Raw genomic sequence first — 27182 nt, 5'->3', positions numbered from 1 at the left:
CCTCCACGTTATCCTCGCTCGCCTCAGTGATAGATGGTTCTTAGGATGTAAGCCCTTCATTTGGCACAACCTCTGGTGGCATCTCCTGGCTCTTGTTGGTGTCATTCCTCTTTGTTATGGGCCGCTTCTTGCCGGCGGATCCCGGATGACGTTGGCTTGGGTTTTAAAGACGTTGATTTCTCCGTTGTTTGCCATTCCCTCAGTCGTAACCTTCGCTCTGATACCACGTTGTCACGTCCTTAGTCTTTAACTAAGCGCACGTGCGGCACTTGACAACTCGCTCACGTTCTTGCACAACTTGCTCACGATCTTGCTATGCCAAGTCAGCCTAGATTACTACACTCAAGATCGCTAAGGGAATAGTAGGTAAATAAGACGAGAAATTTGCTAGGAAGGTTTTTATTATAGAAGACTTGATTGATTTTTGCTTGACGATTTTTACAAATGAATCACCCTCCTATTTATACTACTCATCTAGGGACTACTATGCAAATAATAATTATTATATAAGTCCCTACATATTTGCAAGTAAACCCCTATTCTAGAAATGTCTACACAACTAGAGTATTCCAAGGACTTTCCATGTAATTCCATAAGGTTCTAAGGTCTTCCATGAGAAATCTCCATATTTCTCTAGAACCTTCTCACATAAGCTAGCCTCCTTTCCATGTAAGCATCCACATAAGCTTCCTACATGGCAAAAATAGTTCCACGTGGCGCCTAGGTGGCATGATGACGTGGCGGGTCATCACATATGGCCCAAAAGTGGCCTTTGGCAAAAGTAGCCACAAGTTGGCCGAAAATAGCCAACATTGGCTCTTCTTTGGCCGATTGCACTTTTAGCCACTTTTTATGGCTTCCCCTTCTTATGCCTTGTTCTTCAACATCCTCCCAAGCAATCATCCACACGTTATACACACTTGAGAGATGTTCTTCAAGCGCCTCTCTCTTCATGAACATCACTTGCAAGTCTTGGAGCTCCTTGGCTTGGCTACGAGTGAAAGGCCTTGAAGGAGCGGTGCCCATTGGTATCATATCAACGAACTAGATGGTCACATAAGCAACACATATAACGTGCTTTTATGAAAAATCAAACAAGCTAAGAGTTAAAGTCTCGCTTGTCTGAAATTCGATAGTCAAACCTTACTTGAAGTGCCAAAGTCAACCCAACTGAACTCAGACGGCTTCAGTCTATTTAAATTCATCAATAACATGTCCAAATTAGTCTAGGGAAATCAATCCCATAATTTGAGGATGTGGATCATATTTTATTGCATTGCAAAATAGCCACGAGGTTATGGTGGGATATCTTTAGATTGGTTGGCGCTTCTTGGGCAATGCCAAGCTCTGTGAACAGTTGATGTTCAGCTGGAAGAGTGGAGCTAGAAGAAGATACACAAGGCTTGGAATGTTACTCCTCGTGTGTTAATGTGGGTCATTTGGAAGGAATGAAATAGGAGAGCCTTTTTTTTTTTTTTTGAAACCGGTAACTGTATTCTATATCATTTGAGCAAAACAGTACATAGGTTGTGCTGAAACCATATTTACAAAGGTACTCCAGGACACTACTGTTTTAAGGCTATATTGAATCTAAAACATCAATGATAGTAACAGTATCATCTGAGTAGACCTGATTACCCCAAAAACAAAGCAGTAAGATACAATTCAGCTTGACTTTCTACACGCCATTCTCTATGCCATCAAAACACCTAGAGTTTCTCTCCTTCCAGATTGTCCAGCATATGCTGGCAGGGACAATTCTCCATCTGATTCTGTTCTTGGCCAGCAAGCTTGCTTCCTCCCAACTCTTTAAAGCCTCCGAGACCTTTCCAGGCATGGTCCAAGATATACTTTTAAGATTTAAGAATATTCTCCAGAGCTGTTGTGTAAACTTATAGTGAAGGAATAGATGATTTACTGTTTCCGTTGTTTCTCCATGTAGGAAGCATCTAGAACACAAAGGTATCTTCCTTTTCATCAGATTATCTAGTGTAAGACTGTTTCTTTGGCTAAGAGCCATACAAGACATGAAAGTTTGTGTGGAATTTTAGTTCTCCAAATGTGCTTCCAAGGCCGTTATCTGTTGATTCGATTGATTCATCATCCTATATGCTGCATTAACTTTAAAAACTCCTTTGTTGTTCCCCAACCACCAAAAAACATCCTCGCTACTTGAAGTCCATTGAATTGTTCTAGTGTATTGAAAAAATCAGCCACACTTTGTATTTCCCAATCATTGATGTGTCTTCTGAAGGTGAAATTCCAGCCTTGAGGTGTCCACAACTCTGCAACAGTCCTTTGCTGATCTAGGACCATGCTGTAAATATCTGGAAATAGGAGAGCTTTTGAAGGGGTGGAGATGAGCTTTGCTCAATTGAGGAGTAGTCTCTGATCCCTTATTTTCTTTTGGTGCACCCATGTAGTTCTTATCTGTATAGAGGATTGGGTGTCTTTTGGAAAGAACCATATGTTGTAGGTTTCTCCTTTTTTGGTATATCTCTTGTATACGGCCAAGGTGGCCTATTTATTATCGATGGAATTTTTAATTTGATCAAAAAAAAAAAAAAAAAAAAAAAAACCTTGGGGTCAAAGTCAATCCTTGGTCAACTCAAACCCGTCCCTCAGGTTAACAGTCCGAAACTCGAAATTGACTACATGGATGCGTTACCCATAAGCTCAGGAATTCTATACAATAATCAAAAAACCTATTTTGGCATCAAATTATAGGTCATATTGATGATTTTCCTTTTATAGTATAAGGACAAAATCTCCCAATTCAAGCTTCTTGATCAAACATGATTTCATGGTCCAAATCTTAACACATGAACTGTAGATTAATACAAGGAATCATTAACTTGAATTTGGGGTTGAAATCCCTCTTCTCCTTGATCCAAGTCCGAGAGCTTATCTTTCTAAAACCCCTAAAATTAGTCTTAAAACGCTGCTGGAATTTTGAACTCAGCTTTTATCAGCTACAATGCGCATTCGCGAGACCCTAGCTCGTATTCGTGAAGCATGATATGGGGGTCTGACCCAAACACCCTTCGCGGATGAGACAATCCTCCTCGCAATTGCGATCCACTACCCACCAGTGCTCCGTGGTTGTGATTGGTTCCCTTGCGGTAGGAAAGAAGTCACCAGTACCAGAAAAATATGCGATCTCAAACTTTGTTCCAATGATGCCGAAAGATCCCCGAGCCCCTCGGGTGCAGACCTAAGCATGCCAACAAGTCCAAAAACATAATATACACTCATGTGAAGCTTCAATTCACACAATGACACACAAATACTCAAAAAGAGGGGTCGGTTTCCTAATTCAGCCTTTTAACTTTCGCAAACAAGATCGCATTCCAAAACTTTCCAGAGCCCTTCGGGCCTCGACCAGGACCTTCGCTAAGTCTCAAAAGGTAAGGGCAACATGTCCAAGACGTCAAAACATGAATTTAAGTACAAATGCTCAGAACGTGGGTTTGAGTTGTTACCTGCCTATGAATTGGTGGGTAGAGTTACCTAGTACTCGTGTCAATGGGGCCTAGTATGATACGGTCCTAGATCGCCGAGGAAAAGCGGAGCACTTTGCGGATGATGTCGAATTGTTTAGCAGACCGTTGACTCATTCCAAGCCCAAAAGTCCAAGGAGTGCATGCTAGGAATTGCTTGATCTTCACTAATCGATTGGAAGATGTTTGGAGAACCTTTGCAGTTGCATGATCATTAACGTGGTTCTCCAAACATCTTCCAGTCGATTCTTGAAGATCATGCAGCTCCTAGCATGCATTCCTTGCACTTTTTGGGCTTGGAGTGAGTCAACGGTCCGCTAAACTATTTGACATCATCCACAATGTGCTCCGCTTTGCCCCCGCGATCCAGGATCATATCATACTAGGCCCCATTGACACAAGTACTTGGTAACTTTACTCACCAACGCCTAGGCAGGTAGGAAGAATTCACTTAGTGTCAAAGCTGTTCAAGTCCATCCCCCTGTGGGCATTTGGATTAGAATAGTGCATAGGACAGCAATAACTCGATAACCTACTGTGATGTCTAACCAACTTTAGTGTCCTCTGTTTCATGGGATGCTGTTAGGTCCATGATTTCTAATTATCAGTCAGTTCCAGATTTCTTGATTGATTTCTTTCAGTTACCTTCACAGTGACTCAAAGTAAATACCCTTGTTTAGATGAAATCTGTATTTGTTACTTGAACTGGCTCAAGTTTGAAAGGAGGAGCTTGCCAGCTTGGTCAAGCCAAAACCAAGGCGAGCCAGCAGTTCACAAGCCGATCCTTTCATTTTACACGCCTAGTACAAAGCTATTAAACAATTCACAGGAATGATGCTTAGATTACAAGATTAGCGAGTTTGAACAGTTATTTCCATTATGAGTGATATTTTAGTGGAAATTATTTGGTTGGTTCATTAATGAGCATACTCCCTCTGTTTCAATTTATGTGAACCTATTTGACTGGGCACGGGGTTTAGGAAAGAAGAAAAGACGTTTAAACTTGTGATGTTAAATGCGTTACATATATTTTGTGTGGCTATAAATCATTGCATAAAGGTAAATTGTTTCCAAATATAGAAAGGGATCATTCTTTTTGGCACGGACCCTATAAGGAAATAGGTTCACATAAATTGAAATGGAGGGAGTAGTATGCTTGTTATTCTTTTATATGGTAAGTCCTTTTTTGTCCTTGGTTCATTCGAATTCTTTACATGGGCTGATTTGGGTTTTGACTATACAGCTGACGACTCATATTTCTGTCTTCTTTGTTTAGATTGCAGTTGCCCTGGCTGTTGCAGCAATCCCCGAAGGGCTTCCTGCTGTTGTTACAACGTGAGTGTGAAACCAAATTCTTTGAATTCGTAAGCTGGTGTCTGGAAAAGTTTTTTATAAGATGTCTGGGTATTTTTCAGCTGGGATACTTGCATGGATGTTATTATCCTTACATAATGTTTTCAAAGGAAAAACAAACTTAAGGGGTAGAAGCACTAAGAAATTTGCCACCAAGATGTTACTTCTGGAACCCTATGCAAAAGTCATTTTCCTTATGGGTTAAGCAAAAAGAGTGACGTCTCAGTTAGTCCGCTGTGCAGAGAATACACTTTTAATTTTTTTTTACAAGTGTCTCATGGCTTAAGATTTATTTTCTGATCAGTATGCGAATAAAATGATTTTTGTCAATTGAACTGTGTATTCCTTGTTGTCGGCTTCAAAGATAAGCCATGCTTGTTACAGTTTCTCTATTTATCTGTTGAGTAAGTGCTTTGCATATTACAAGTAGCCATTATCCTCTTTGTTTAAGTTCTCTGTCCATTCTGATATGCTGCCAGAAAGTTGTCGCTTAGTGTGCTAATAAGTTGTTTTCATCTCTCCAACACGTAGGGCAGCCCCGTTTTAGATAAAGAGGACAGTAAACCTTAAGGCTGACTTTTGGTTTTAGGTACATGCTGATGGGGAAACGACCACCATACTTTCTCCTCTCCGTTCTCTTTCTCTTGGACACTAAAGCATTGCCTATGATAGTAGTGGAAGACTATGTTGCTTGGACTCATCAAAAATGTCGACCGGTGCGTGTCAGATCCTCCAGAAGTAGTGCATTTTTTTGGAGGATCCGTCACGGGTGTGGCAACATTTTTGGAGAGTCCGAGCAACTTAAGTGGAAGATGACAAACAGTAGTACAACAACAGCAACAACATACCCAGAATAATCCCACAAAGTGGGATCTGGTAAGGGTAGAGTGTACGCAGACCTTACCCCTACCTTTGGAGGTGGAGAGGCTGTTTTAGATAGACTCTCGGCTCAAGAAAGCAATTCAAAGTAGTCCAGAAAAAGAAATAACAAAATTGAAGAAGCCATGGCAAAATGCTATATAAAGCATGACAAGCAATCTGAAAAAAAGGAACAATAACTACCACAAAATATACAATATAGAAGTACAAGAGACAACAGATAATAACAGAAGTCGAAGGACAAGTAACTACAAGGATAATACTACGACTACTAGCATGGAAGGATGAAGATGACAAACATTATTTTCACAATTTAGTTAGATTGCTATTTATTTAACATATAAATGTTAAATATAATAGTGACGGGGTAAGACAAACGAAGAGAGAATGAAGAGAAACTCAACTTGATTATCCCCTCAAGCTATGGGGTCTTAAGTAGTGAATATACAGGTGCTAAGATAGGATGGTTTTACCTAATTACATAATCAGTCTAATCATTACTTCTGACCATCCTAATTGATACATGATGTCATGTACATTATTCGTATGATAATCTTGACAAGTCGTGTGTACCAAGCTTGTTACAAATGTAACTGATACGAAAGTCAGTGAGGACTTGGTAAAAATATCAGTAAGTTTATCCTTTGATTTTACGAATTTTTTAACGTCTCCTCAGAGTATCTTTTCACTCATAAAGTTTCGATAAACTAGAATGTCCCAACAATCTATGTAATAAATTGGGTATATCAGTAACACGAGAAGCTGTGGAATGAGGACAAGGTGTGAGTGATTTAGCAAGCATAAGGTAATAAAGTCCATCATGTTATTCACGTCTAGTACTAATGTACTGTCTCGTACTGCATTCCTGTATGACAACAGTCTTTTGAAATGTTATTGAGTAGTTAAGCTCCAATATCATGTTGATTTGTGTGACCATCTCATCTAAAAGCTTAAGTTGTTAAAGAGACCACACTTTTTAATTAATTAATTATATTGAGTCTCAACACGTTCCCTCATGTGTGAACCTGATTCTTTTTCATGGGTCGAACTCGTGGAATAAATTTTTGCTTTTTTTGGGTGGTGATGATATTTTAATCCATGGCCTCTTGCCTGCTCGATACCACGTGAGAAAGTAAGACCATAGAAGAGAGATTTGCTAGAAACTCAGCTTGCTTTTTTCCCCAAGCTACTGGGTCTTAAATGGTGAATATACAAGTTCTAAGATAGGAAATATTCTACCTAATTACATTATCAATCAATTTAATTTTGATTTTTGACTAATCTTAATTGAAACATAATATCATCTACAATATTTTCTTACAACATTCTTAACTATAATCTAGTACTGGGAAAGTTGAAAGAAAGGAGTCCTTTTTTTAATTTTGTTATATTGAGTTTGTTACAGAATCTTGAGTGTGTTTCCTTCAACACTTTGTTGTTGTTGTAAAACAATGAGAGTATCCCGACATATTTCTTTCTGAGATAATTAGTGGAAGATGATACTGTCCCTGCATGTTTGTTTATATGATAAATTGAAAGTGGTCTAAAATAGAGGCACCAGAAGAAAGCAGATTTTACTCTTTTTGGGTTTTCTTTTAGAGAAATTTCTGTCCCCTCATTTTTAGATCATACCCTGGCCATTACTTTTTTTAAAATATTTTATCTGTCAGTGTATAATTCCCGACATGCTTTGTTACTGTTTTGGTATGCTGCTCACATATACATTTTTGTTTCTTAGGTCAATTTTATGCTTTTTTCAATCTCCTCTACCTCCCATCGCCCCCCCCCCCCCCAACCCCCCCCCAAAAAAAAAAAAAAAAAAGAGAAGGAAAAGAAAAGAAAGGTAGAGAATCCTATGAACCTTTATCTGATTATGGCAGGTGTTTGGCCCTTGGGACAAAGCGAATGGCTCGTTTAAATGCTATTGTGAGATCCTTACCGTCTGTGGAAACCTTGGGCTGCACGACAGTAATCTGCAGTGATAAGACTGGCACTCTCACAACAAATATGATGTCTGTGTCAAAGGTATGTTGTAAACTGTTTACGCTATTTGTTTTACTTTTTAATCATTTTCTGCATTCCCTTTCTTCCCAAATGGCTTATCCTCCAAAAGTAGTTTTTCTACTAGGCAGGAGAGATCCAGAGAGTGAGGATGTTAGGATAAGTTGGAGTATAATAGAATATATGCACTGGGAATTAAGCAAACATAGAGGGTGATGGTGATGTGAGATCAGCTGGGGTTGAGGAGAGTAAATGTGTCACGACCCAATTTAGCCAAGTCATGCGGGCACCTATCTTTCCCACCTCGGTAAGCGAACCCTCAGCCCAACGATAGTAAAAACGTAAATAAACAACTAAACAAGCGGAAGAGAATAAATCACGTAAGTCTGACGATAATAATATAGAACAAGTGTGGAAATAAGAAAATACACCCCAGCATCTGGTCTAATCCATACAAGAACATCTAACTAGAATCTACAAGTCTGGAATATCAATAATACATCAACACTGAATATGTCTCGGAATAGAAAATAAGACATAAATAAAATAGAATCTTCTAAGCGGCGGACGTCTCGTGCTCACCCTGTAGACTCTAAGCAAATCTCGGAGCGACTATCAGCCACGAGAAACAGAAGTAGATCCAACCTGGAATTCTGCATTCTTAATGCAGCAAGTGCAGGTCAGTACAAAACCACAGTACTGGTAGGTATCATTGGCCGATTACGTTTAGCTAATATAGTCCAGACAATATAGCAAGATAAGCAGATAAATCAACAAGTATAAGTCAAACACAAGTCAGAACCAAGTACACGTCATCATCTAGGTTGAAGCATCTACACCCAAGTGCGCCAAGTCTCAATATATCCAATCCGAAACCAAACAACACAAGAAAATCACCAGATCATCACAATATACCCATAATGCCATGCAATTGAATAATGTATGAAGTATCGAGGTCCGGACGGAAGTATCGAGGTCCCGGTAGCACAACCCATGGGGGACCTGCGAAGTCCATGTACCTCACTCAATCCACGATTCCGGGACAGCCGTCGGATATCGGACTCTCACATCACTCCACTCAATCCACGATTCCGGGCCAACCATCGGATATCGGACTTCTCACATAACTCATGCAAACTGAGCCTAGCTCATCACAATGTTTCCTCAAGTATCATCAATGTATCAACAATATATCATGAAGGATGAGAAAACGTGCAATGTATGAGCCAATATCAATAACAAGATCAATATCACAAGTACCAAGCATGGATACGCCAACAATATCATGAAAGACTACACAGGTCATATAGAATACTATCCTCGTATCAACCATCAACAAGTGAGGTACCTCAATATCATGAACAAGATAGATCAATAGTCTCCAATATTTACTATCACTACGCGGCATCAAGCCCACAATAATAGAACAAATCAAGTCTCAAGATAACGGGGTGACTAGCTCCAATCACACAACAGGGCCCAACCTAAGACAATATTCAACTCAACTTCATACCCGAAAGTTTACATGCTTTCTCCTAGAATATCATCTAAATATATGCTTCGCTACATGAACTCTCACCAAGGGTAAGCCATAGCATACCTGGATGGCCGAACAACAATGCACCAGCAATCACTCCTTAGCCTTGCCCTTCCGCTGAGCGTCAAAATCAAGAAAGTCTATTCATATTCGAAATCTAGATTAGAAATAATGAAGATCGACACCTATATTGCTATCGATCAAATTGGATCAAAACCCAACCCTAGGAATTGGGAAACGGGGCCCACAAGGGAAAAACAGGAAATTTGGGGGTAAATTATCCAATTAAACACTAATTGGTCAAAACCCATCAACTAATTGCTAAATTAACTCAAGGATTCACTCAATTTCAAAATCCAAGCAAAACCCCCAATTTTGGGTATAAACCCTAACTCCTAAATTCAAGAATTCGACGCTAATAATGGAAGGTATAGGATTAACAACCTTAGATACATCATAATCTAGCATAAACCCAATCAATTTCATCATTTAGAAGCCTAGATAGAATCTTCCATTACTAATGAGCTAATAAGGAAAAAAGGGATTCTAAGATGATTAGGAGTAATGAATTAGCAGGAGATTAGGAGGACTTACCACCAAGAATCTTCTTCAAGAATCCTCTAGAATTTCTCCCCATATGAACCACTTTCGGAATAATAAATGAATGAAAAGACTTGGGGTTTTATATCATTAACTGCCCCAGTCACTGCCCGATCACCGCTTCCGCGGTCACTCAGACCGCTTCAGCGGTGCCGCCCCAGCGGTCCCTTGACCGCTACAGCGGTCATGCCTAAATGGCACGGGCCGCTTCAGCGGCAGGGTGACCACTATAGCGGTACCGCTGCCGCGGTGCTGGTGCCGCCAAAGCGGGCACCATATACTCAGACACACATAAAAACACGCTACGAACACACTCGTGGCCTCGGAATTCCCAACGGAGGTCTCGTTGACCTAGTCAACACCCGATACCTCGATTCCAATTTTCCAACCCAAGTCCCAAAATGCATCCGAGTGCATTGGGAATCGAACCAGATATACACACAAGTTCTAAAAGACCTTCCGGACCTCTCGGAGTCGACGGACTCCGAAAAAGGTCCGTTTACCCAAAAGTCAACTTTGAGTCAACTCTTTTTCGCTTAAAGCCAAAATTTCACAAAAAGTCGCCCGAATCAAATCTAAACACCTCGGGAAGCGTGTCAACGGTCCCCTCGGGTCAAAAGTGAGCTCACCAAGCTCGGGAAAGGGTCAAAAGTGTCGGAAATGCAATAGCGACCAAACGAGTCGTTACAAAATGTAGACAATTTAGATGTTTTGGCTCGAAGTTCCACGAGAATGGTATGACTTAGATGAAGATGTAACACATAGAATTAATATAAGATGGTTTAAATAGAGAAGTCTATTGAAATGTTACCGATTTGGAGGATACCTGTCGACGTTGAAAGGCAAGTTCTGTAGAATTGTTATAAGAGCAGGAATATTATATAGGATTGAGGAATGACCCTTTAAGGTCAAATATTTCCCCAAGATGAGTGTTGCAGGAATACAATGTTAAGATGGATGTGCAGTTATACAAGATTTGATGATAATAGAAATAATTACACTATTGACAGTAAGTACAAGTAACATACATAGAGATAAGCTGAGAAAAATACCCTTGAGATGGTTTGGGCTTGTTTTGCGTAGACCATAGATTTAATGGTCCATACTTGTGAAACGATGATAATTCTTTTTGGGAATATGTGAAACGATGATAATTCTTTTTGAGAATATGTGAAACGATGATAGTTGAAGATGTTAAAAAGGGATGAGATTCTAAAATCATTGGAGGTTATCTCGAAAGAGCTAAAATATCTTGGAATACCTACAAATTTAGCAACAAATAAGATGCAATTGAAGAAAAAGATCCATATAGGAGATACTAAGTAGTTGAAATTAAGACTCAGTCATGTTGGTAAGCTTATTTAGGTCCAACTTCTGCTTGGAGTCTTTCTGATCTTGTGTTCTTTGTATGTCAGTTGAAAATGTAGAGAACTTGTAGCGTTAGAGAATATTAGAATGAAATAGGTTCAAAGAAGCAAAATGAATATAATGCAGATATTTTGTCAGTGCTTTTCGTCAGCACAAGAAATTATGAACTCTAGATTTGAAGAGCACGCAGTATTCATTTCCAACTTTTGGTACCTGCAATATTAGGGATTGTTCGATAGTCTCTAAGTTTCTTTGACTTATAGTGTTCACTTGCTAATGAATTTTTGGCATATATATTTTTCTGTTCAGATTTGTGTGCTTCATTCATTAAATAATGGTCCAGTGGCCTCTGAATACATTGTTAGTGGCACAACCTATGCACCAGAAGGTTTTGTAATTGACAGCTTGGGAGCCCAGGTATTCCTTTTTATTGGTGTTCCTGTAGGTTTCTAGAGTTTAATTTTTAAGGACAATTACTTCGTTTGTTTTGACTGCAAGCAATGCTGCTCATGTGTTAGCAGTGTAGTATTTGTGACCCATCTCTTAGGGGTCGTTTCGTAGGATGTATAAGTATAGTGCTGAATAGGGTGTATTAGTAATGCTGGTATTATAATGCTGACATTACTTATGCTGAGGTTATTTCTTATCTATTGTTTTGTTTGGTGTATTAAAGCGTAGCGTAATTTCTAAAGAAATTGTTTGTTTACAAAAATACCACACATTCTTTAGCTTTGTTCACAATTTTTGTTGCAGCAATTTTACTTCCTTTTCAATGACACATTTTCTTGTTTCGTTTATTTCACCCATTCAATCGATGTTTAAGGATGTTTGCTGGAAATTCTGTACTTTAAAATGCTTTAATTGGTGAACTTGTACAATTACAAATATGACTCGTTGTCTGATCATCAATTTGCTTCAATCCAACAGTTGATTTGGTTTTATGGCGTCGACCCATTTAATTTTATTTTTATTTTTATTTTTTCCGTCTTGTGAAATAGACTTTCTAGTAGTAGTAAAAGCAAGGGAACAGTTTCATAGGAAATGGAAAACCAAGACGGCCAAGCAGTGATCACACAATTTCTACACCAATGTAACGGTTGTGGCACTCCGGTGCTTAATAATGAAAAATTTAGAAGAATCTTACCAATGAAAAATAAAGATTAGAGAGAAATACAAGGGAAATTAAAGATCAGGGGTAATTGTGTCTTTAATTATGTTTATGCATTTATTGAAAACCCTTGTATTGCTAATACCGTGGTTTGCTAGGTATTAGTTCTACATAGAATTATACCAAATAGGGTGTATAACTAATACTTGCATTAGTTATACATAGGTTGAAAATGTATACCAAACAAGGGATTAGTAATAGACAAAGCTAATGCATGCATTATTTTTCCTAATACATCCTACCAAACGACCCCTTAGACAGTTGAAGGCCTGATAACTAATTTATTGCATCTCTTTCAGTGAGAATTACTTATCATCGTAAGTGAAGGTTTTGCGGAAAAAAAAAAATCAGAAAAAAACATCCCGAAAATATTTTGCGATGTCGTTTGAATATGCAACGTGCAAAAGAAAGAGGATGGTCTCTTAAAGGCAATGTTGGCCCTGTGGTGGTGAGGTGGTGGAGGCTTTGGTACCTTCGGAAGTATTGAATTTACCTTTTGTATTGAGAATTGTTAAAAGGCCCCCTCAATATTGTCATTTGTCCCTTCTGCTAAATATTTTCCTATCACCTTAGCTCTCATAAGAACTGAGTCCCGTAAAGAAAATGGAGTAGACCCTGGCCCAAAAGCAAGTTTTAGAGGTGATGTTTTGGAAAACAATATAAAGAGACTACAACTCATACGTTTGACTTATTGTGGGATTCTAACATCTGGAGCATGGAGTAGATGAATATATTATGGTAGTCTAACATCATGGATGAATCCGACTTTGATACCATATTACGAAAATGAACCTTAGACCTAACTCAACCCAGAAAGCTAGTTCACCAATAATGGACTCGAACAGGTCCTATTTATGCGTCATTGAAATAGAAATGGGTTAGGACATCTAATTCCTAGTGGTGTGCAATAACCTGATCTTATTGGTCTAAGGACCTCTATGATGAGTTTGCTACACTCACCGGGATTCTGAGAAATGAAATTTAGTTTTCCTATGTCGGAAACCTAGACGATTCACACTTCTTTTGCGCGTAAAAAGCTGGGAAGCGAGTGGCTTCTTGATGAGCCTTTGTACACATGCTTTTTAATAGAAAGTAAACACCCTTTTACTTTAGAGATATGTTGCTTGCATCCTTCAAAAATGCCGTGGCACCCGTGTTTGATCCTTCTGTTAGAATCCTTGTGAATATTCTAGAATATGCGTGAATATATTAGGTATCTTAATTTCCTCATTGTAATTAGGTATTGAGTTCCTTTCCTTTTTATAACATGTAAATACCATTATTTAAGCCCCATCGTTTGAGAGAATAATTAAGCCGAGTTCTCTTATTTTCTCTTCCACTTCATATGGTATCAAAACAGAACCCATTCCCATTATCGTTTCCCGATGTTGGGCCCCCTCATTAAATTGCCCACGCTCTAGACGTTCAGCCTTGGGCGTGAGGGGACGTGTGAAAAGTCTCGCATCAACATGGGATGGGTTGTCTCTTTAATAAGGCTTGGGCAAACTTTACCTCTTGCGTTAGCTTTTGCGTTTGAGTTATGCCCAATATCCATTTCTTTACATGGTATCAGAGCCTTGTTGACGCCAGCAGCACATACGAAGAGAATACTCTTATCGCCATACCATTTTCCGGTGACTTTCACGGCTGTCAGATAGCAACTACCTGAATTTCTATAGGTGTTGTGATTAAACCAACACCACTATGGGAAGCAGGACATCTCTACGCCAAAGCCCAACTAGCTCTATCGCGAACCGACGTCCCATATGCCGTCACGCACCGCCCAAACTGTGGTCATGTCCGGTGAGATCGCGTGAGCCCTATTCCACCACTTTTTGGCTGGTTTCCTTTTGTGGATAGACTTGCCCATCCGAGACCACCCATCCAGGTTCCACCTGATTCCGACCACTTTCTGGCAAGGCAGTCTATTTTCCAATAATTTGCTTCACTATTTCTGCCGATCTGCTCAGTCCCAGACTTGGATTATTATTTTTTTCAATGGTAATTGTATCTTACCCTTGATTTGTAGTTATTTCAACTAGTATTTGAAAAAAATATCACTCGGACCAAATAATTTTTGTTCTAAAACCATGGTTTCCAGCAATTGAAACCAGTTTATCATTACTGAAGCCTTGATAGGTAGTGCAAAGAACCTATTTTGTTCATCCTCAATACAACTATGGTGAAGGGACAAGGTGTTTTGGATCACTTGATTAAACATGCTAAAGATATTCATGAAAAGGATAGGGGAAAATGGGAGAGAGGTGGGGGCTAGTCTTTCCATTTCCTCTTCTCCTTATCTTAGTAGTAGTATCTAGGTATCGCGTAGATTATTATCCTTATGTGTGTATTACTATGTGTTGCTCCATTTGTTTAATCTTGATATTTTGCTGTCTCATTTTTCTTGGAATCCTGCATTGACTATGTTTCTTTTGAGCCGAGGGCATATCGGAAACAACCTCTGTACCCCACAATGGTAGAGGTAAGATCTGTGTACATCCTACCCTTCCCAGACACTTGTGGGATTACGCTAGGTATATTGTTGTTGTTGTTGTTGTTGTTGTTGTATAGGGGAAAATGGGAGAAGATTGATGCTTAATTGTGTAGTCTATTGTGGAAATCTTGATACGAAGTTCATGCCGCCGTTGTTTCGGCCATTCTAGACTTGCTTATAAGTTTAGGAAAAAGCTCGTGGGCTATACACAAATGACATCTCCTTTTTTTATAATGCGATTTCTCGGTTCACTAACCTTAAAAAGCAGGATTTGGATATGTTTTTCCTCAGCACTCTCTGACCAAGGATCTTGGTCGATTGAGGTAGTTCTTGGGTATTGAAATTGTTCAAACTAAATCAGGAATTGTCAATTCACAGAGGAAATATGCACTTGATATTCTTGAGGAGATATGGATGACTGATTGTACTGATAGTCCTATGGATCCAAATGTTAAGCTCCTCCCAAGTCAAGGGGAGGCTCTTAGTGATCCTGGAAAATATAGGAGGCTGGTAGGAAAATTGAATTATTTCACTATGAATTGACCTGACATTGCCTTCCCGGTTAGTGTTGTAAGTCAGTTCGTGGATTCTCTTTGTGATAAGTCATTGGAGTGTTGTTTTTCGCATTCATTAGATACGTAAAATCTACTCCAGGCAAAACACTACTTTGTTTAGACTGAGGACAAGAGAAAATTGTTGGATATATAGTTGCAGATTGGGCAGGCTTACCCTCTGACAGACAAACCACTTCTAGATACTGTGTTTCTACTTGGGGGAAATTTGGTGTGTAGGAAAAGTAAGAAACAAAATATGGTTGCTAGATCGAGTGCAGAAGTAGAATATCGGGCTATGACAGTGCGACATGTGAACTCATATGGATCAATCAACTACTGAAGGAGTTGAAATTCGGAGAGATTAAAGAAATTAAACTTGTGTGTGAGTCCAGTGTTTCACGAGAGGACCAAACACATAGAGATTGGTTGTCATTCTGTCAGAGAAAAGGTACACTTAGGAGACATCGTCACAAAGTTCGTGCGGTCAAATAGTCGGTTCCAGAACAATATATATGTAGCAAGCTTGGTACATATAATTTGTAGCTTGAGGGGGAGTGTTAGAATCCTTGTGAATAGTCTAGAATATGTCTAAATATATTAGGTAGCTTAATTTACTCCTATTGTAATTAGGATCCAACTCACACCTGATGGTATTTTCGGAGGATCGGAGCAACATAGCAGCGTTAGAGGGAAAAATATTTGTTTGCTACTTGCTTCTGTTCTCATTAGTATCTTCATTTAGTAGTTTATTTAATTTTGGAATTTGTATGTGCAGCTAGAGATTCCTGCTCAGTTTCCTTGTCTTCTTCATATAGCAATGTGCTCAGCTCTTTGCAATGAGTCTGTTATACAATACAACCCAGATAAGAGGATTTATGAGAAGATTGGTGAATCAACTGAAGTTGCCCTTCGTTTGCTGGCAGAAAAAGTTAGTCTTGGCTTTGGCTTGTGTGTAGTTACTTTATTACTTCCTCCTCTCCAAATTATATAACATTTGTTTCTATTTTGTAGAAGTCCCAAATGTTTGACATTATTCAACTGTGCAATTTCCAAGCTGTATAATTATTCAAATTTAAAATAATTTGATTATTTCTATCAATCTAGCTATGCAACCATTAATTTATTGTTTCCTTTCACTATTACTTATATAATAAGTCAAATTAACATATTAAGTTCCGACAGGTCAAATGAAAAGGGTCGGAAGAAGTATTGGTTTAATATATTACATTTTACATGCACTTGAATTGATTTTGTGACTGATAATCAGAAGTAACTCAGTGCTTCTTCTCTTACAATTGCTGTCAGATTGGTCTTCCTGGTTTTGATACTATGCCCTCTGCTTTAAATATGCTAAGCAAGCATGAACGGGCGTCTTATTGTAATCGCTATTGGGAAAGCCAATTTAAAAAGGTGAGGTATGTTGCTACTTTATTTATTTTATGCTGGGATAATCGAAATCTAAGACTTGCATTCACATTTTTATGGATCTTCAAACTAACTTGCTTTTGCCGAAACATGCAAAAAGTTCATGTTTGAGCTATTTAAATTGGGGTATTTTTCAAGTTTCCGAATACATTTAGAATCTTGTTTGTCTTTTAGAAGTGTTCCAAATGATTTTCCCAATTGGTTTGTAGTAAAATATTGCCTCCCATTGAAATGATATTAACTCCCTCTTATTAAATGCTCACAAGACCAGTGAAATTCTTGCAATAGTTTTTTCACGGAAAATACGGTGAATATAATTGTCTTCACCATTTGAATCCTCACATTCCTTGAAGACATCATGCATCAAATGTTCTTTCTTGTTTGCATCTGCCTTGAGAATTTGAATGAAGACAAAAAGCTAAGACGAATTTTAGGTAAAGATTCTTATAAGTAATACAATCCTAAAAGAGCATTATGGTGCACCAAGCTTTCGCTATGTGCGGCATTTGGAGAAGAGCTGGACGACCTATAGAGAAAAAAGTTTATTGTGAGTTTTGCAAATTCCAAGTAGTCAACAATATTAGTGTACAAAAATGTGAAAGATCTTGAACGACCTTTGTGTGCTACCCTTAGATTTGTAGGCTAATTCAGTCTAGAATGTATATTTGTTTTTCTTAATCACTTAATTCAGTGTAGAACATAATTCTGCCAAGCAAGAATTACAAGTAACTTTTACATGAATAAGTCAGAACTTGTCCCTTTTTGGGCTTGGCTACTGTTTGATCTTTGGCGTTTATAGAAGCTTGCCAGGGTCCTAAAAACTATTTATCATTGGATCTCTAGAAATCTTCACCCTTTTCCCCTTTCTCTTGACTCCTACAACCACTTCCTGCTCTACGGTATCCATTGTTTATCTGCACTTGAGGAAATCGGAAAAGGCTAATTTTGGGGTGTATTTAGAATCAATGACTTTCATTTTCCTTCTCCTGGAGATCAAGCTGCTTTACTAATTTGCTTATTTATATGATTTTGACAATTGAAAAAGAATTTAATCACCAGATTTAGTGCTATGCTTGGCATAGTATTCGTCTTTACTTATTCCATAACTTGCAGGTTTCTGTATTGGAATTTTCCCGTGATCGCAAAATGATGAGTGTGCTTTGTAGCCGGAAGCAGATGGAGATAATGTTCTCAAAAGGAGCTCCAGAAAGCATACTGTCAAGATGTATCAATATACTGTGCAATGATGATGGTTCTACGGTCCCTCTTTCTGCACATATTAGAGCTCAGTTAGAAGCAAAATTTATTAGGTTAGGTCTATTCCTTTTTTATGATGGTTGTATTTTGTTTACAAGCCTGGCACTTGAGTGAATGCGTTATTTTAATCCAGATAGTTCAGATTGAAAGCCTGTACTTTTTATTAATAGGTAAGTAAACATTATATTATATTAAAAATAGAGGAGCCTACCACTAAGATAGTGCAAAGGCAGAATTGGTTAGGGATCCTTTTTACAAAGAAAAAAAGAGGAAGGAATCCCGCTGTACAAACCTATTCCTGTAAAGATTCTATGAAATCTGGCATGCTATTTATATGCTTTACATCCTGAGAATTACACCAAAAAGCCAACATCCATAAACGTTTGTCTTTCAGTTTCTGTACGGTATCTGTTTTCCCTTGAAAACATCTGGCATTCCTTTCCTTCCATATCACCCAACAGACACAAGCAGGCACCGTGTTCCATATCTTCCTCAATGATTTGCTGATTCCCTTAGAGGCCCACCAGATGAGTAACTCTTTAACTGTATATGGCATGACAGGTTGCATCCTGAATAAGCAGTAGAAAAGTGACCAAATCTGGCTTGCAACTAGTCTATGAAAAAAGAGCTGATTGCAGCTCTAGTGGCGCACGGTTCAAAACTCGGTGGATAATGCGTGTAATCTCACATCACACGCAGCGTTCTGACCACTTAAACCAAAGCCCCGGGGGCTTGATATATGTAGAGGATATAAGTTAGCTAATCCTTTTGTTCTATGAAGTGTCACTTTTCTGCTGTGCTGGGATTGTATGCATATAAATATGTTTTTATCTGATACTTGGCACCCACTTCAATTATCAAAGGGCAATCAATTGATGTTTCGACTTTGTTGACTTATTTCAGTGTGCAGCCAATAATAATTTATGCATATATGACCGATTCATATAATAAGGTCCTTTAGTGGTAATATGCAAGTATTTTCACTCAGTATTTTCGTCCTCAGCCTCTTTCTGGTGTCCTTTATACAGTAAGATGGTCTCTCTCATTGTTACACTAACACAATTTCTGATGCTTTATATTCTAAAGACATAGTGCAATTATTCACAGATTTGCAGATGTAAAAATGGATGTTACCTACAGAATATCTGGCATGCTTCTTGAGGGAAAATTGAAGGATTTAGCACCTCTTGTCGAGAAATTTCAGAAAGAAAAAAAAAAAAAAAAAGCTGATTGGAAGGAAGAGTAACAGTTTAACATTAACCGCCTCAAACATACACACATACTCTATCTTGGCTGACATTGTGCAGAAAAATAAAACTAACAAAAAGAGGACTTACATTGATAATTATGTATCAATTCGATAGCAATCATTTCATTTGAAATTGGGAGATGGTTTAATTGTGATAATCTCTGTAGCTTTACATATCTTTAAGTTTGCTGTCACGACAATGCAGATATGACTTTCTTTGTAGATCATAAGTCTTTTTTTCCCCTCTCTTTTCTGATACATTTCCTTGCTGACCATTAGTTGTAAAATAAGTATCTCTATCTCAATCTTCCTGGGGTGAAATCCTGCACCAGGCAAAAGGATATTGATACTGACAAGGCATATCTCAATTTTAGAATTAAAGGGAATAAACGACATCTTAATCATGGAGAATTCCCCATGTTGTGAGACATGACAGAAACATGTTTGTTCATCCTCAAGCAGACATGGTTATCTTTAGATATTGAAACATTGAATTGCGGAGGAAAACAACGGCGTTGGAAAATGGAACTGAAGTTAATGTCTTCCCGTTTCATATATGATAGAGTTCCAAGAGAAAGGGGCACCAAAAACTAACTTCTCCTATAAACTACTTCTATAGAAAGTTAGGACAATGGAAGGATAGCCTAGTGGTAAAGATCCTTCACCTCCAACCATAGGGTTAAGGTTTCTTCCCATCTACCTAAGCTTTGGTCGATAGAGTTACTCGGTACACGTACTGGAGAGAGGTAGCAGGTACCCAGTGAAATAGTCAAGGTGCATGCAGGTTGGCCCGCACAACACCGTCATAAAAAGAAAGTTGCCTCTATGCAAGTGCTAAAGCCTGAGTCTAATGAGTATAGATTATAAGGGGTATCCGATATAGTGATCAATTTATCCCATTCGAGGCGGGGGATGGTGGGTGGTGGTGGGGTTTTTTGAAGTTATTGCCCCTTGTACCTCTCTGCAAGTGTTGCACTCAAGATTGTGGTCTAGTGGTCAATGAACTTGCACTCGAGTGTGGCCCAATGGTCAATGAAGTGAGAGGAGAACTATGAGGTCTCAGTTTCAAATCCCAGCAGTGGCAAAAACCTAGGTGATTTAGTCCCATCTACCTTAGCCTTGATGGACAGAGTTACTCGATAACTCTGCTAGTGAGAGGTAGCAGGTATTCAACGGAATAGTTGAGGTGCGTACAAGTGACCCGCACACTGCCATCATAAAAGTATTTTTACCTCTCTTCAAAGTGTTAAAGATTGAATCTAATGAGGTGGAAGGACATACATATTCTAGTTGTTTTTCTTTGTTTGCTTACCTTAGGATCTTTTATAGGGCTTTTTGCATGGGGATTAGTGAGGTGCACATTCGTTGGACCAGATAGCACTATTATCTAAACAGAGTTGTACTTCGACACCAATTAATAGACAGACAATTTCTGGCCCCTGCTAATGGTGAACTTTATGTAAGAACTTTTTACAAGAGCTTCGAGATTTCATAATTATTAATTACGTAATATAAGACATTGAATAACCTTTTGCATATATTGCGTTCTTTACGGAATGTTTTTGTTTTTAAAATTCAATAACTTAAGTTCTAGCAGTTATATGCTTCTCTTTGATCGTAATCTTCTCATTGTTGAGTAGGAGAGGTTCCTTCTTAAGAAGGTTCAGGAGGCTCTGTTACTCTCGAGTATTGCCATTGCTATGTTGCAGATATTGATCTCTGATGAAATTTTGTAAACTATATCAGAGATGGTGATATTGCTGTTTTGGACAAACTTGAGAATTTTGTATAGCCTCGTACTTTTGCCGCTTTTGATAGTGTACTGAACATAAATAAGGTAGTGACCATCAGACTTATCCGATAGGTCCTCTATATGGATGGTTGTTCATCTCTCTGCGTTTTATCTTCTGATGTGTCAAAAGGTTCTTGTAGCTATTTGAATAGCTGTTGCATTTTTTCATATTTAAGGATATTTATGTAATGCATAATGTTTTTCCCTCCAGTTTTGCAGGAAAAGAAACTCTTAGATGCCTAGCTCTAGCCTTGAAACGAATGCCTATGGGTCAACAATCGCTCTCCTTTGATGATGAAAATGACCTTACGTTTATTGGGTTGGTATGCTCTCTCTTCTATATGTCTTACTTTTGTATGTTAAAAGCATTACAACTTTTTTGATTTGTTTATATATTTATTGTGTGATTTAAGGTAAACTTCTTTAAAAGAATCAATCAAATAAAATAAAATTTTACGATTATTTGAAATATGTGTTTTATCAGATTGGTCCATTATTTCAACTTCAAACTTGAAAAAAGAATTTGAAATTTGGAAAACAGGTTTTAGGAGTATTTCAAGTAAGGTTCTGTTCATCCTCTTGACATACCATTCAATTGATGAGTCTTTTTGAGGAGTCATCTCATGCCAAATGCCAGTGCTCTGCAATAATTATCAAATGGATCACAATATTCACCACTGTAATCAGTGCAGATGCAGTGTTTCTCAACCAAGGCATGAAATTCACATAACTTGATCCTTGGATTCCAAAGAAAATACCCACAGTTTGCAAGAATCATTTTACCCTTAACCGACCACACAAATCAGAATATACCAGCTCTAGAAAATCAGGCTTTTTAGAGGTGGATGACTCTGAAAAGAAACTTTTTTCTGTTTTCCAACTAAGCAATGAAAAAATTTCTTTAATTTTTCTTGTTTCACTCCCGAAGCAAAATCTTAGCCAAACAATCAATCCCCTTTCACTGCCTTCTATGTCATAAATCTGATAAAGTATCACTCTCCACTAAATTTACTCATTCAGTTGAAGTGGAACCTTGTATCGTATACAAATTTGAGGACTTGTTACATCGAGCCATAACTATTGACTCTTTACTAAGCTTCCACTAGTCATCACGAAAGACACTACAATAATCATAATCAAGCCAGAAATGAAATTCAGGTGGATATCTGGAGCATACTTGACATTATTAAAAATTAACCTCGAACCATTGTTAGTTTCCAAACAAACTATGGTAATGCCAATAACCTCACTTCTCCATCATTGCCCTTTTAACACTCCAAAGTATATAAGATAAAAACGAATTTTTTCTTTGGCATAACATGGTATGGGCACCTATATTCACCAACCAGCTAAAAAGGGCAGCCCGGTGCACTAAGCTCCCGCTATGCGTGGGCCGGGGAAAGGCCTGACCAACCAGCTAGTCTTATGGAATACTAAATTGATGATATTTTCATCACAGGCAAAAAGATCATATTTAATGATAGTAGCAACACGTTTGTCATTATTGTCATCTCTCTCTTACGCGTATACCCATTCTTGCCACAATGGTCACTGTCACATGTAGATTCTTATATATGGGCCTCAATTTCTACTTTTTGGTTTGTCTTTATGACCTTTAAATGTATTTCTCTCTGTCTTCGATAATCAAAACATCGGAGTGTGAGGCTTAACAAGATGATGCCTGAGAATTTCTTATTTCTTCGTTCAAAACACCACTCTATGCATATTCCACATGGTCACCACACCATTAGGAGTTGAATTAGTCAAAGAAACATGAAGTGTTTCCCATATGGCAAAGTATTAAAATGCTAAAGTTCTTGTATTTCGTCATCACAATTATCACCAGTTCCAGATAGTTAATCAAGGACGCCCTGAAAATCATTTATTTGATCAGAAATAGGACTGCCATCCTCATATCTCAAATTCATCAATTGTCTTAGTAGCTAGTTTTCGAAGCATAAAGTGTCTCGAGCTTCTCCCACAAAGTTCTAGCAGGTGTCTCATTAACAATGTTAGTAAGAACATTGTCCTCTACCGATTGTCTTATTTAATCACAAACTTGCTGCTGCTCAAATTCCCAATTCTCATCAGATATGGATTTAGGTTATGAGATGCAAACACCGACAAATGCATCTTCTTCACAAACAAGAGATTTTTCATCTTGCCCTCCCACTTATGGTGATTACTACCATTTAAACATACCATTTTGCTCATATTTGTTTCCATCATGCAAATAGACAGATTACCAATAATTAACAAAAAGCTCTTATATCAATCTATTGAACAAGAACAAGGCCACTATCTGATATAGTCAGATATTTGATGGACAAGAAGTTATTCCCATAGTTTACTTGTCCATGGAAAATCTTTAGGTTTTTACACTAATGTGGTTCTCATTTTAATATTGACCATATTGATTATGTACGTACTCTTATATTTGCTCACTTAAAGGTTGGGATGCTTGATCCACCAAGGGATGAAGTAAGAAATGCCATCATTTCGTGTATGAATGCGGGCATTCGTGTAATCGTTGTTACTGGGGATAACAAGGTAAAATGAAGTGTCGTGTGAATAATGAATATTTCAGGCTGCAATGGCTTGGACCCAATTTAATTTCTGCGTAATTTTAGACAACTGCAGAATCTTTGTGCCAAAAAATTGGTGCCTTTGATCATTTGGGAGATTTTACTGGGTTTTCCTATACTGCCTCTGAGTTTGAAGAACTTCCAGCATTGCAGAAGTCGGTGGCATTACAACGAATGACAATTTTATCCAGGTAAACTTTGCTTCTTTAATTTATATCTATACAACTCATTGGCTCCTGGTTTCCAATTTATCCTTTTCTGTCATTTATAAAGGTTAATTTCCTGCCGTTGACAGATATCTTTTTATGTTGTTAGGGTAGAACCATCCCACAAAAGGATGCTGGTTGAAGCATTACAGAATCAAAATGAAGTGGTACCTCTTCCCTCTTTTGGTTGTTGCTTTTGATCTATCCTCAAATGAGAATGTGCTTCTGCTTTCAAAATTCCTTTGTTTATATTAGAAAGGAACCACATCAAAATGTGCTCGTAATTTTGTCAAGAGTACAATAGTTATAGGTAAAGTATGCATCCTGATAAAGCTGTTTTGAACTGGTAGTATGATGGCACATGTAATAAGGCAGGTGAAGTTGCACTTGTACACCCAATCATTTGTTTTCGAACAATTACCGCTTTGTCTATCTGCTGGTGAGACTTGTCCTTCTGCCCATTAACTCTGTGCTTATTTATCTCCATGATGTGGGGTAGTTTGGCATCTCGAATGCTCCTTAGGGTATTCTCTGATATGTTCCGTCTTTGCATGTCCAATAGGCGGAGCTTACACCTTGAGTTTTTAATAATGTAAGATTAATTGACAACTTCCGTTGAAATGGTTAGTAGCAATGGCAAGGGATACCTCTGTTTCGAGTTGTTTTAAATACGGTGTAGGAGGTAGAAGATTATTTTTGTTATTAGTTATTACCTCTTTCTGAACCTATTATATGAATATTGTGTTGTCTTTGTGTAAATCTTCTGTGATCTTTTAGCCTTCTTCTCAAGTATTATACTACCTGAGTTTGCTTAACAATTGCTGTCGTCGAGACATACCATAACCATGCTGAGTCGGTACCTCTATTTTTGCTTCTTTTTAATCCTTTGCATGTGAAACTTCTTTCATCCTTGTTTACATGGACAGGGGTCTCTTTGCCTTGTCATTTAGTGTTTGGATTACCAAAGCTTGCTTAAATTCTTCCCGTTGAATGCACCATCAAAATGCAGAAACGACCTATGTTTTTAGTTCTTTTTAGTTCCATGCTTATGAGATATCTCTCTTTTTAATATTTTAATTCAAAGGTTGCGATGACTGGAGATGGAGTCAATGATGCACCTGCACTGAAGAAAGCAAACATTGGAATTGCCATGGGATCTGGAACTGCGGTTGCGAAGGTACTTGGTTTTCTGCATAGCTTATTTCTGGTGTTGAGTTAAAATGCTTGCCTGAAGTCTCTACTGATTTATATTAAAACTACTGTTGCCAATTGAATTTCAGAGTTCCGAGATGCACCCTAAAGCTTCCCCTTTAGATAGACAACAGATCTAAGGTTGTTATGTGTTCTAGCATAGTAGTACGGTTTATTCTTTATGGTTATCCATGATTAGGAATCCAAGTGATTAGGAAAGTTTTCTTAGCTTAAACTTTTCTTCTTTTATGTTGTCTGAACTCCTATATTAAGAATACTCTTGTATTTGTCCAAAATTAATTCAGCAAGAGTTTTCTCTTTAACTATATGGTATCAGAGTCCTTTTACAATTTCAGGAAAAAACTATATGGTATCAGAGTCTCTAATATCTTAAGTACCACTTACCGGCAAAAGGTATACGTGCCAAATTTTTTCTTTCTTTCCATAATATTATTGCCTTTTTAGGTTACCATTCTAGTGGCAATAGTTTATTTCTGATGACACCATGTCAGCTTTTGGTGATCATTTCAGTTACACCACCATTTTTCGGGTGAATTTACAAGTAAAACATTTTCTAGAGCTTCTTCTGTCTTCAGGGGATCAGTATTTAAGTATCGAGTCTTCCACTAAACATATATTTTCAGTCATTCTTTCTGAAAAGATATCTTCTCTTCTTTCTTCTATACATTTTTATTATCAAAAAAAAATGTTAGAGTTTGGATATTGAGTTCCTCATTGAACATTAAATTTCCGGTCGTTGTTCCTGGTAGGTCTTCTTCCCCCTTTTCTCCTCATTATAAGGATAAGGATTGAGTCTCTCTTGTGAACATTACATTTCTAATCACTGTTTCGAGAAAGTCTAATGAAGGAGGTACTAATTATCAAACTTGTTCAGTTGTCCGTAAAATAACAATGGATAATTTATTATGGATCAGACCATAGGTTTCCCTAGTCCTCCCTTCCTGAAAGGAAGAGTTTGAAATTCTTTTTTCTTTCTGAGGGATCAGGAGATTGGATCTAGTTGTCAGAAAATTAGTTAAGTGCCTGGGCAGCTGAAGTGCTGAAAAAATATGTTATATCAACAACAAAGAATGCTCCCCAAGAAATTCTGCTGTTCCAGATGACTTTACCAAGAAATTCATTGTTTGATCACATAGTGGACTTTGTTTTCGCTTTTCTGATCTGTCATAATTGTTTATGTTGGACTTCCGAATCAGAAATTTGAACTAGTCCCTTTCCTGTGGTCTGAACTTGCAGAGTGCTTCAGATATGGTTTTAGCAGATGACAACTTCGCCACTGTTGTTGCTGTAAGCTGATATTGTTTTTTATCAAATACTGTTAAGTTTTTTACCCTTAAAATTATATTCCTTTAGTTAATTGAATTATGTTTTCTGTGCAGGCGGTTGCTGAGGGAAGGGCTATATATAACAATACGAAACAATTTATTAGATACATGATATCTTCAAACATTGGTGAAGTGGTCTGTATATTCGTGGCAGCTATGCTTGGGATTCCTGATACTCTTGTGCCTGTGAGTTGGTAGTCTATAACTTCTATAGCATGTTCAGCTCCGTTCTTAAGCATCTCAAGTGCATATTTTTCCCTTGTTAACCCTCAATTAAGCAGTCGTATTTTGATTACTGCCTCGAAGTTGTTGATGGGTAAAACTCCCTCTGTTGATTACGTGAGGTTCAGGCAAGTGATGCGATGGTCCCCCTTGTTAAAAAAAGTTTCATTGATTTGCACCAAGAAAGTGCTGAATATGTACAAAAAAAAGGGCTTAAAGTTCTCTTAATTATGAAAGGTATCCATAAAGTCTGCGAAAGAAGTACGTCACTGTTCACACCAAGAGTACGGAAGGGTAATAGCCCTAGATTATGCGAAATGCAAAAGTATAAAAGTGTTATCAGAGCATCTGCTGTTCCTTTCTTTCCATAAACAAAATATGTGTGTCTACATTATTTCATTGTATCCTATTTATAGACACTAAATTACAATCTTTTTCCACATAGGATACTCTAT

At 37.9% G+C, this 27182-nt stretch overlaps 1 protein-coding gene across 6 annotated transcripts in view; it reads left to right on the top strand.

The window, feature by feature from the left end:
- The window catches only part of LOC132055026 (calcium-transporting ATPase 3, endoplasmic reticulum-type), a 91381-nt gene that overhangs the window by 49975 nt on the left and 14224 nt on the right, over nt 1-27182 (top strand). For 5 of the 6 annotated variants that reach the window (XR_009414530.1, XM_059446882.1, XM_059446881.1 and 2 more), the window contains 13 exons: nt 4777-4835; nt 7613-7757; nt 11548-11655; nt 16230-16382; nt 16760-16864; nt 17993-18189; nt 21389-21500; nt 23629-23727; nt 23808-23953; nt 24078-24135; nt 25053-25145; nt 26417-26467; nt 26560-26691. Coding sequence is in view for 5 of the 6 variants with exons in the window: in XM_059446882.1 (XP_059302865.1) it covers nt 4777-4835; nt 7613-7757; nt 11548-11655; nt 16230-16382; nt 16760-16864; nt 17993-18189; nt 21389-21500; nt 23629-23727; nt 23808-23953; nt 24078-24135; nt 25053-25145; nt 26417-26467; nt 26560-26691 (1458 nt within the window). In the remaining variant the exon portion in view is untranslated. The remainder of the gene's footprint in view (nt 1-4776; nt 4836-7612; nt 7758-11547; nt 11656-16229; nt 16383-16759; nt 16865-17992; nt 18190-21388; nt 21501-23628; nt 23728-23807; nt 23954-24077; nt 24136-25052; nt 25146-26416; nt 26468-26559; nt 26692-27182) is intronic. The other variant, XM_059446883.1, reaches the window with a different exon arrangement.

The sequence above is a fragment of the Lycium ferocissimum genome, chromosome 1 (genome assembly GCF_029784015.1).
Source record: "Lycium ferocissimum isolate CSIRO_LF1 chromosome 1, AGI_CSIRO_Lferr_CH_V1, whole genome shotgun sequence".
NCBI lineage: Eukaryota > Viridiplantae > Streptophyta > Magnoliopsida > Solanales > Solanaceae > Lycium > Lycium ferocissimum.
The sequence above is the reverse complement of the archived record's forward strand: the minus strand, read 5'-3'. Positions and strand labels throughout refer to the sequence as shown.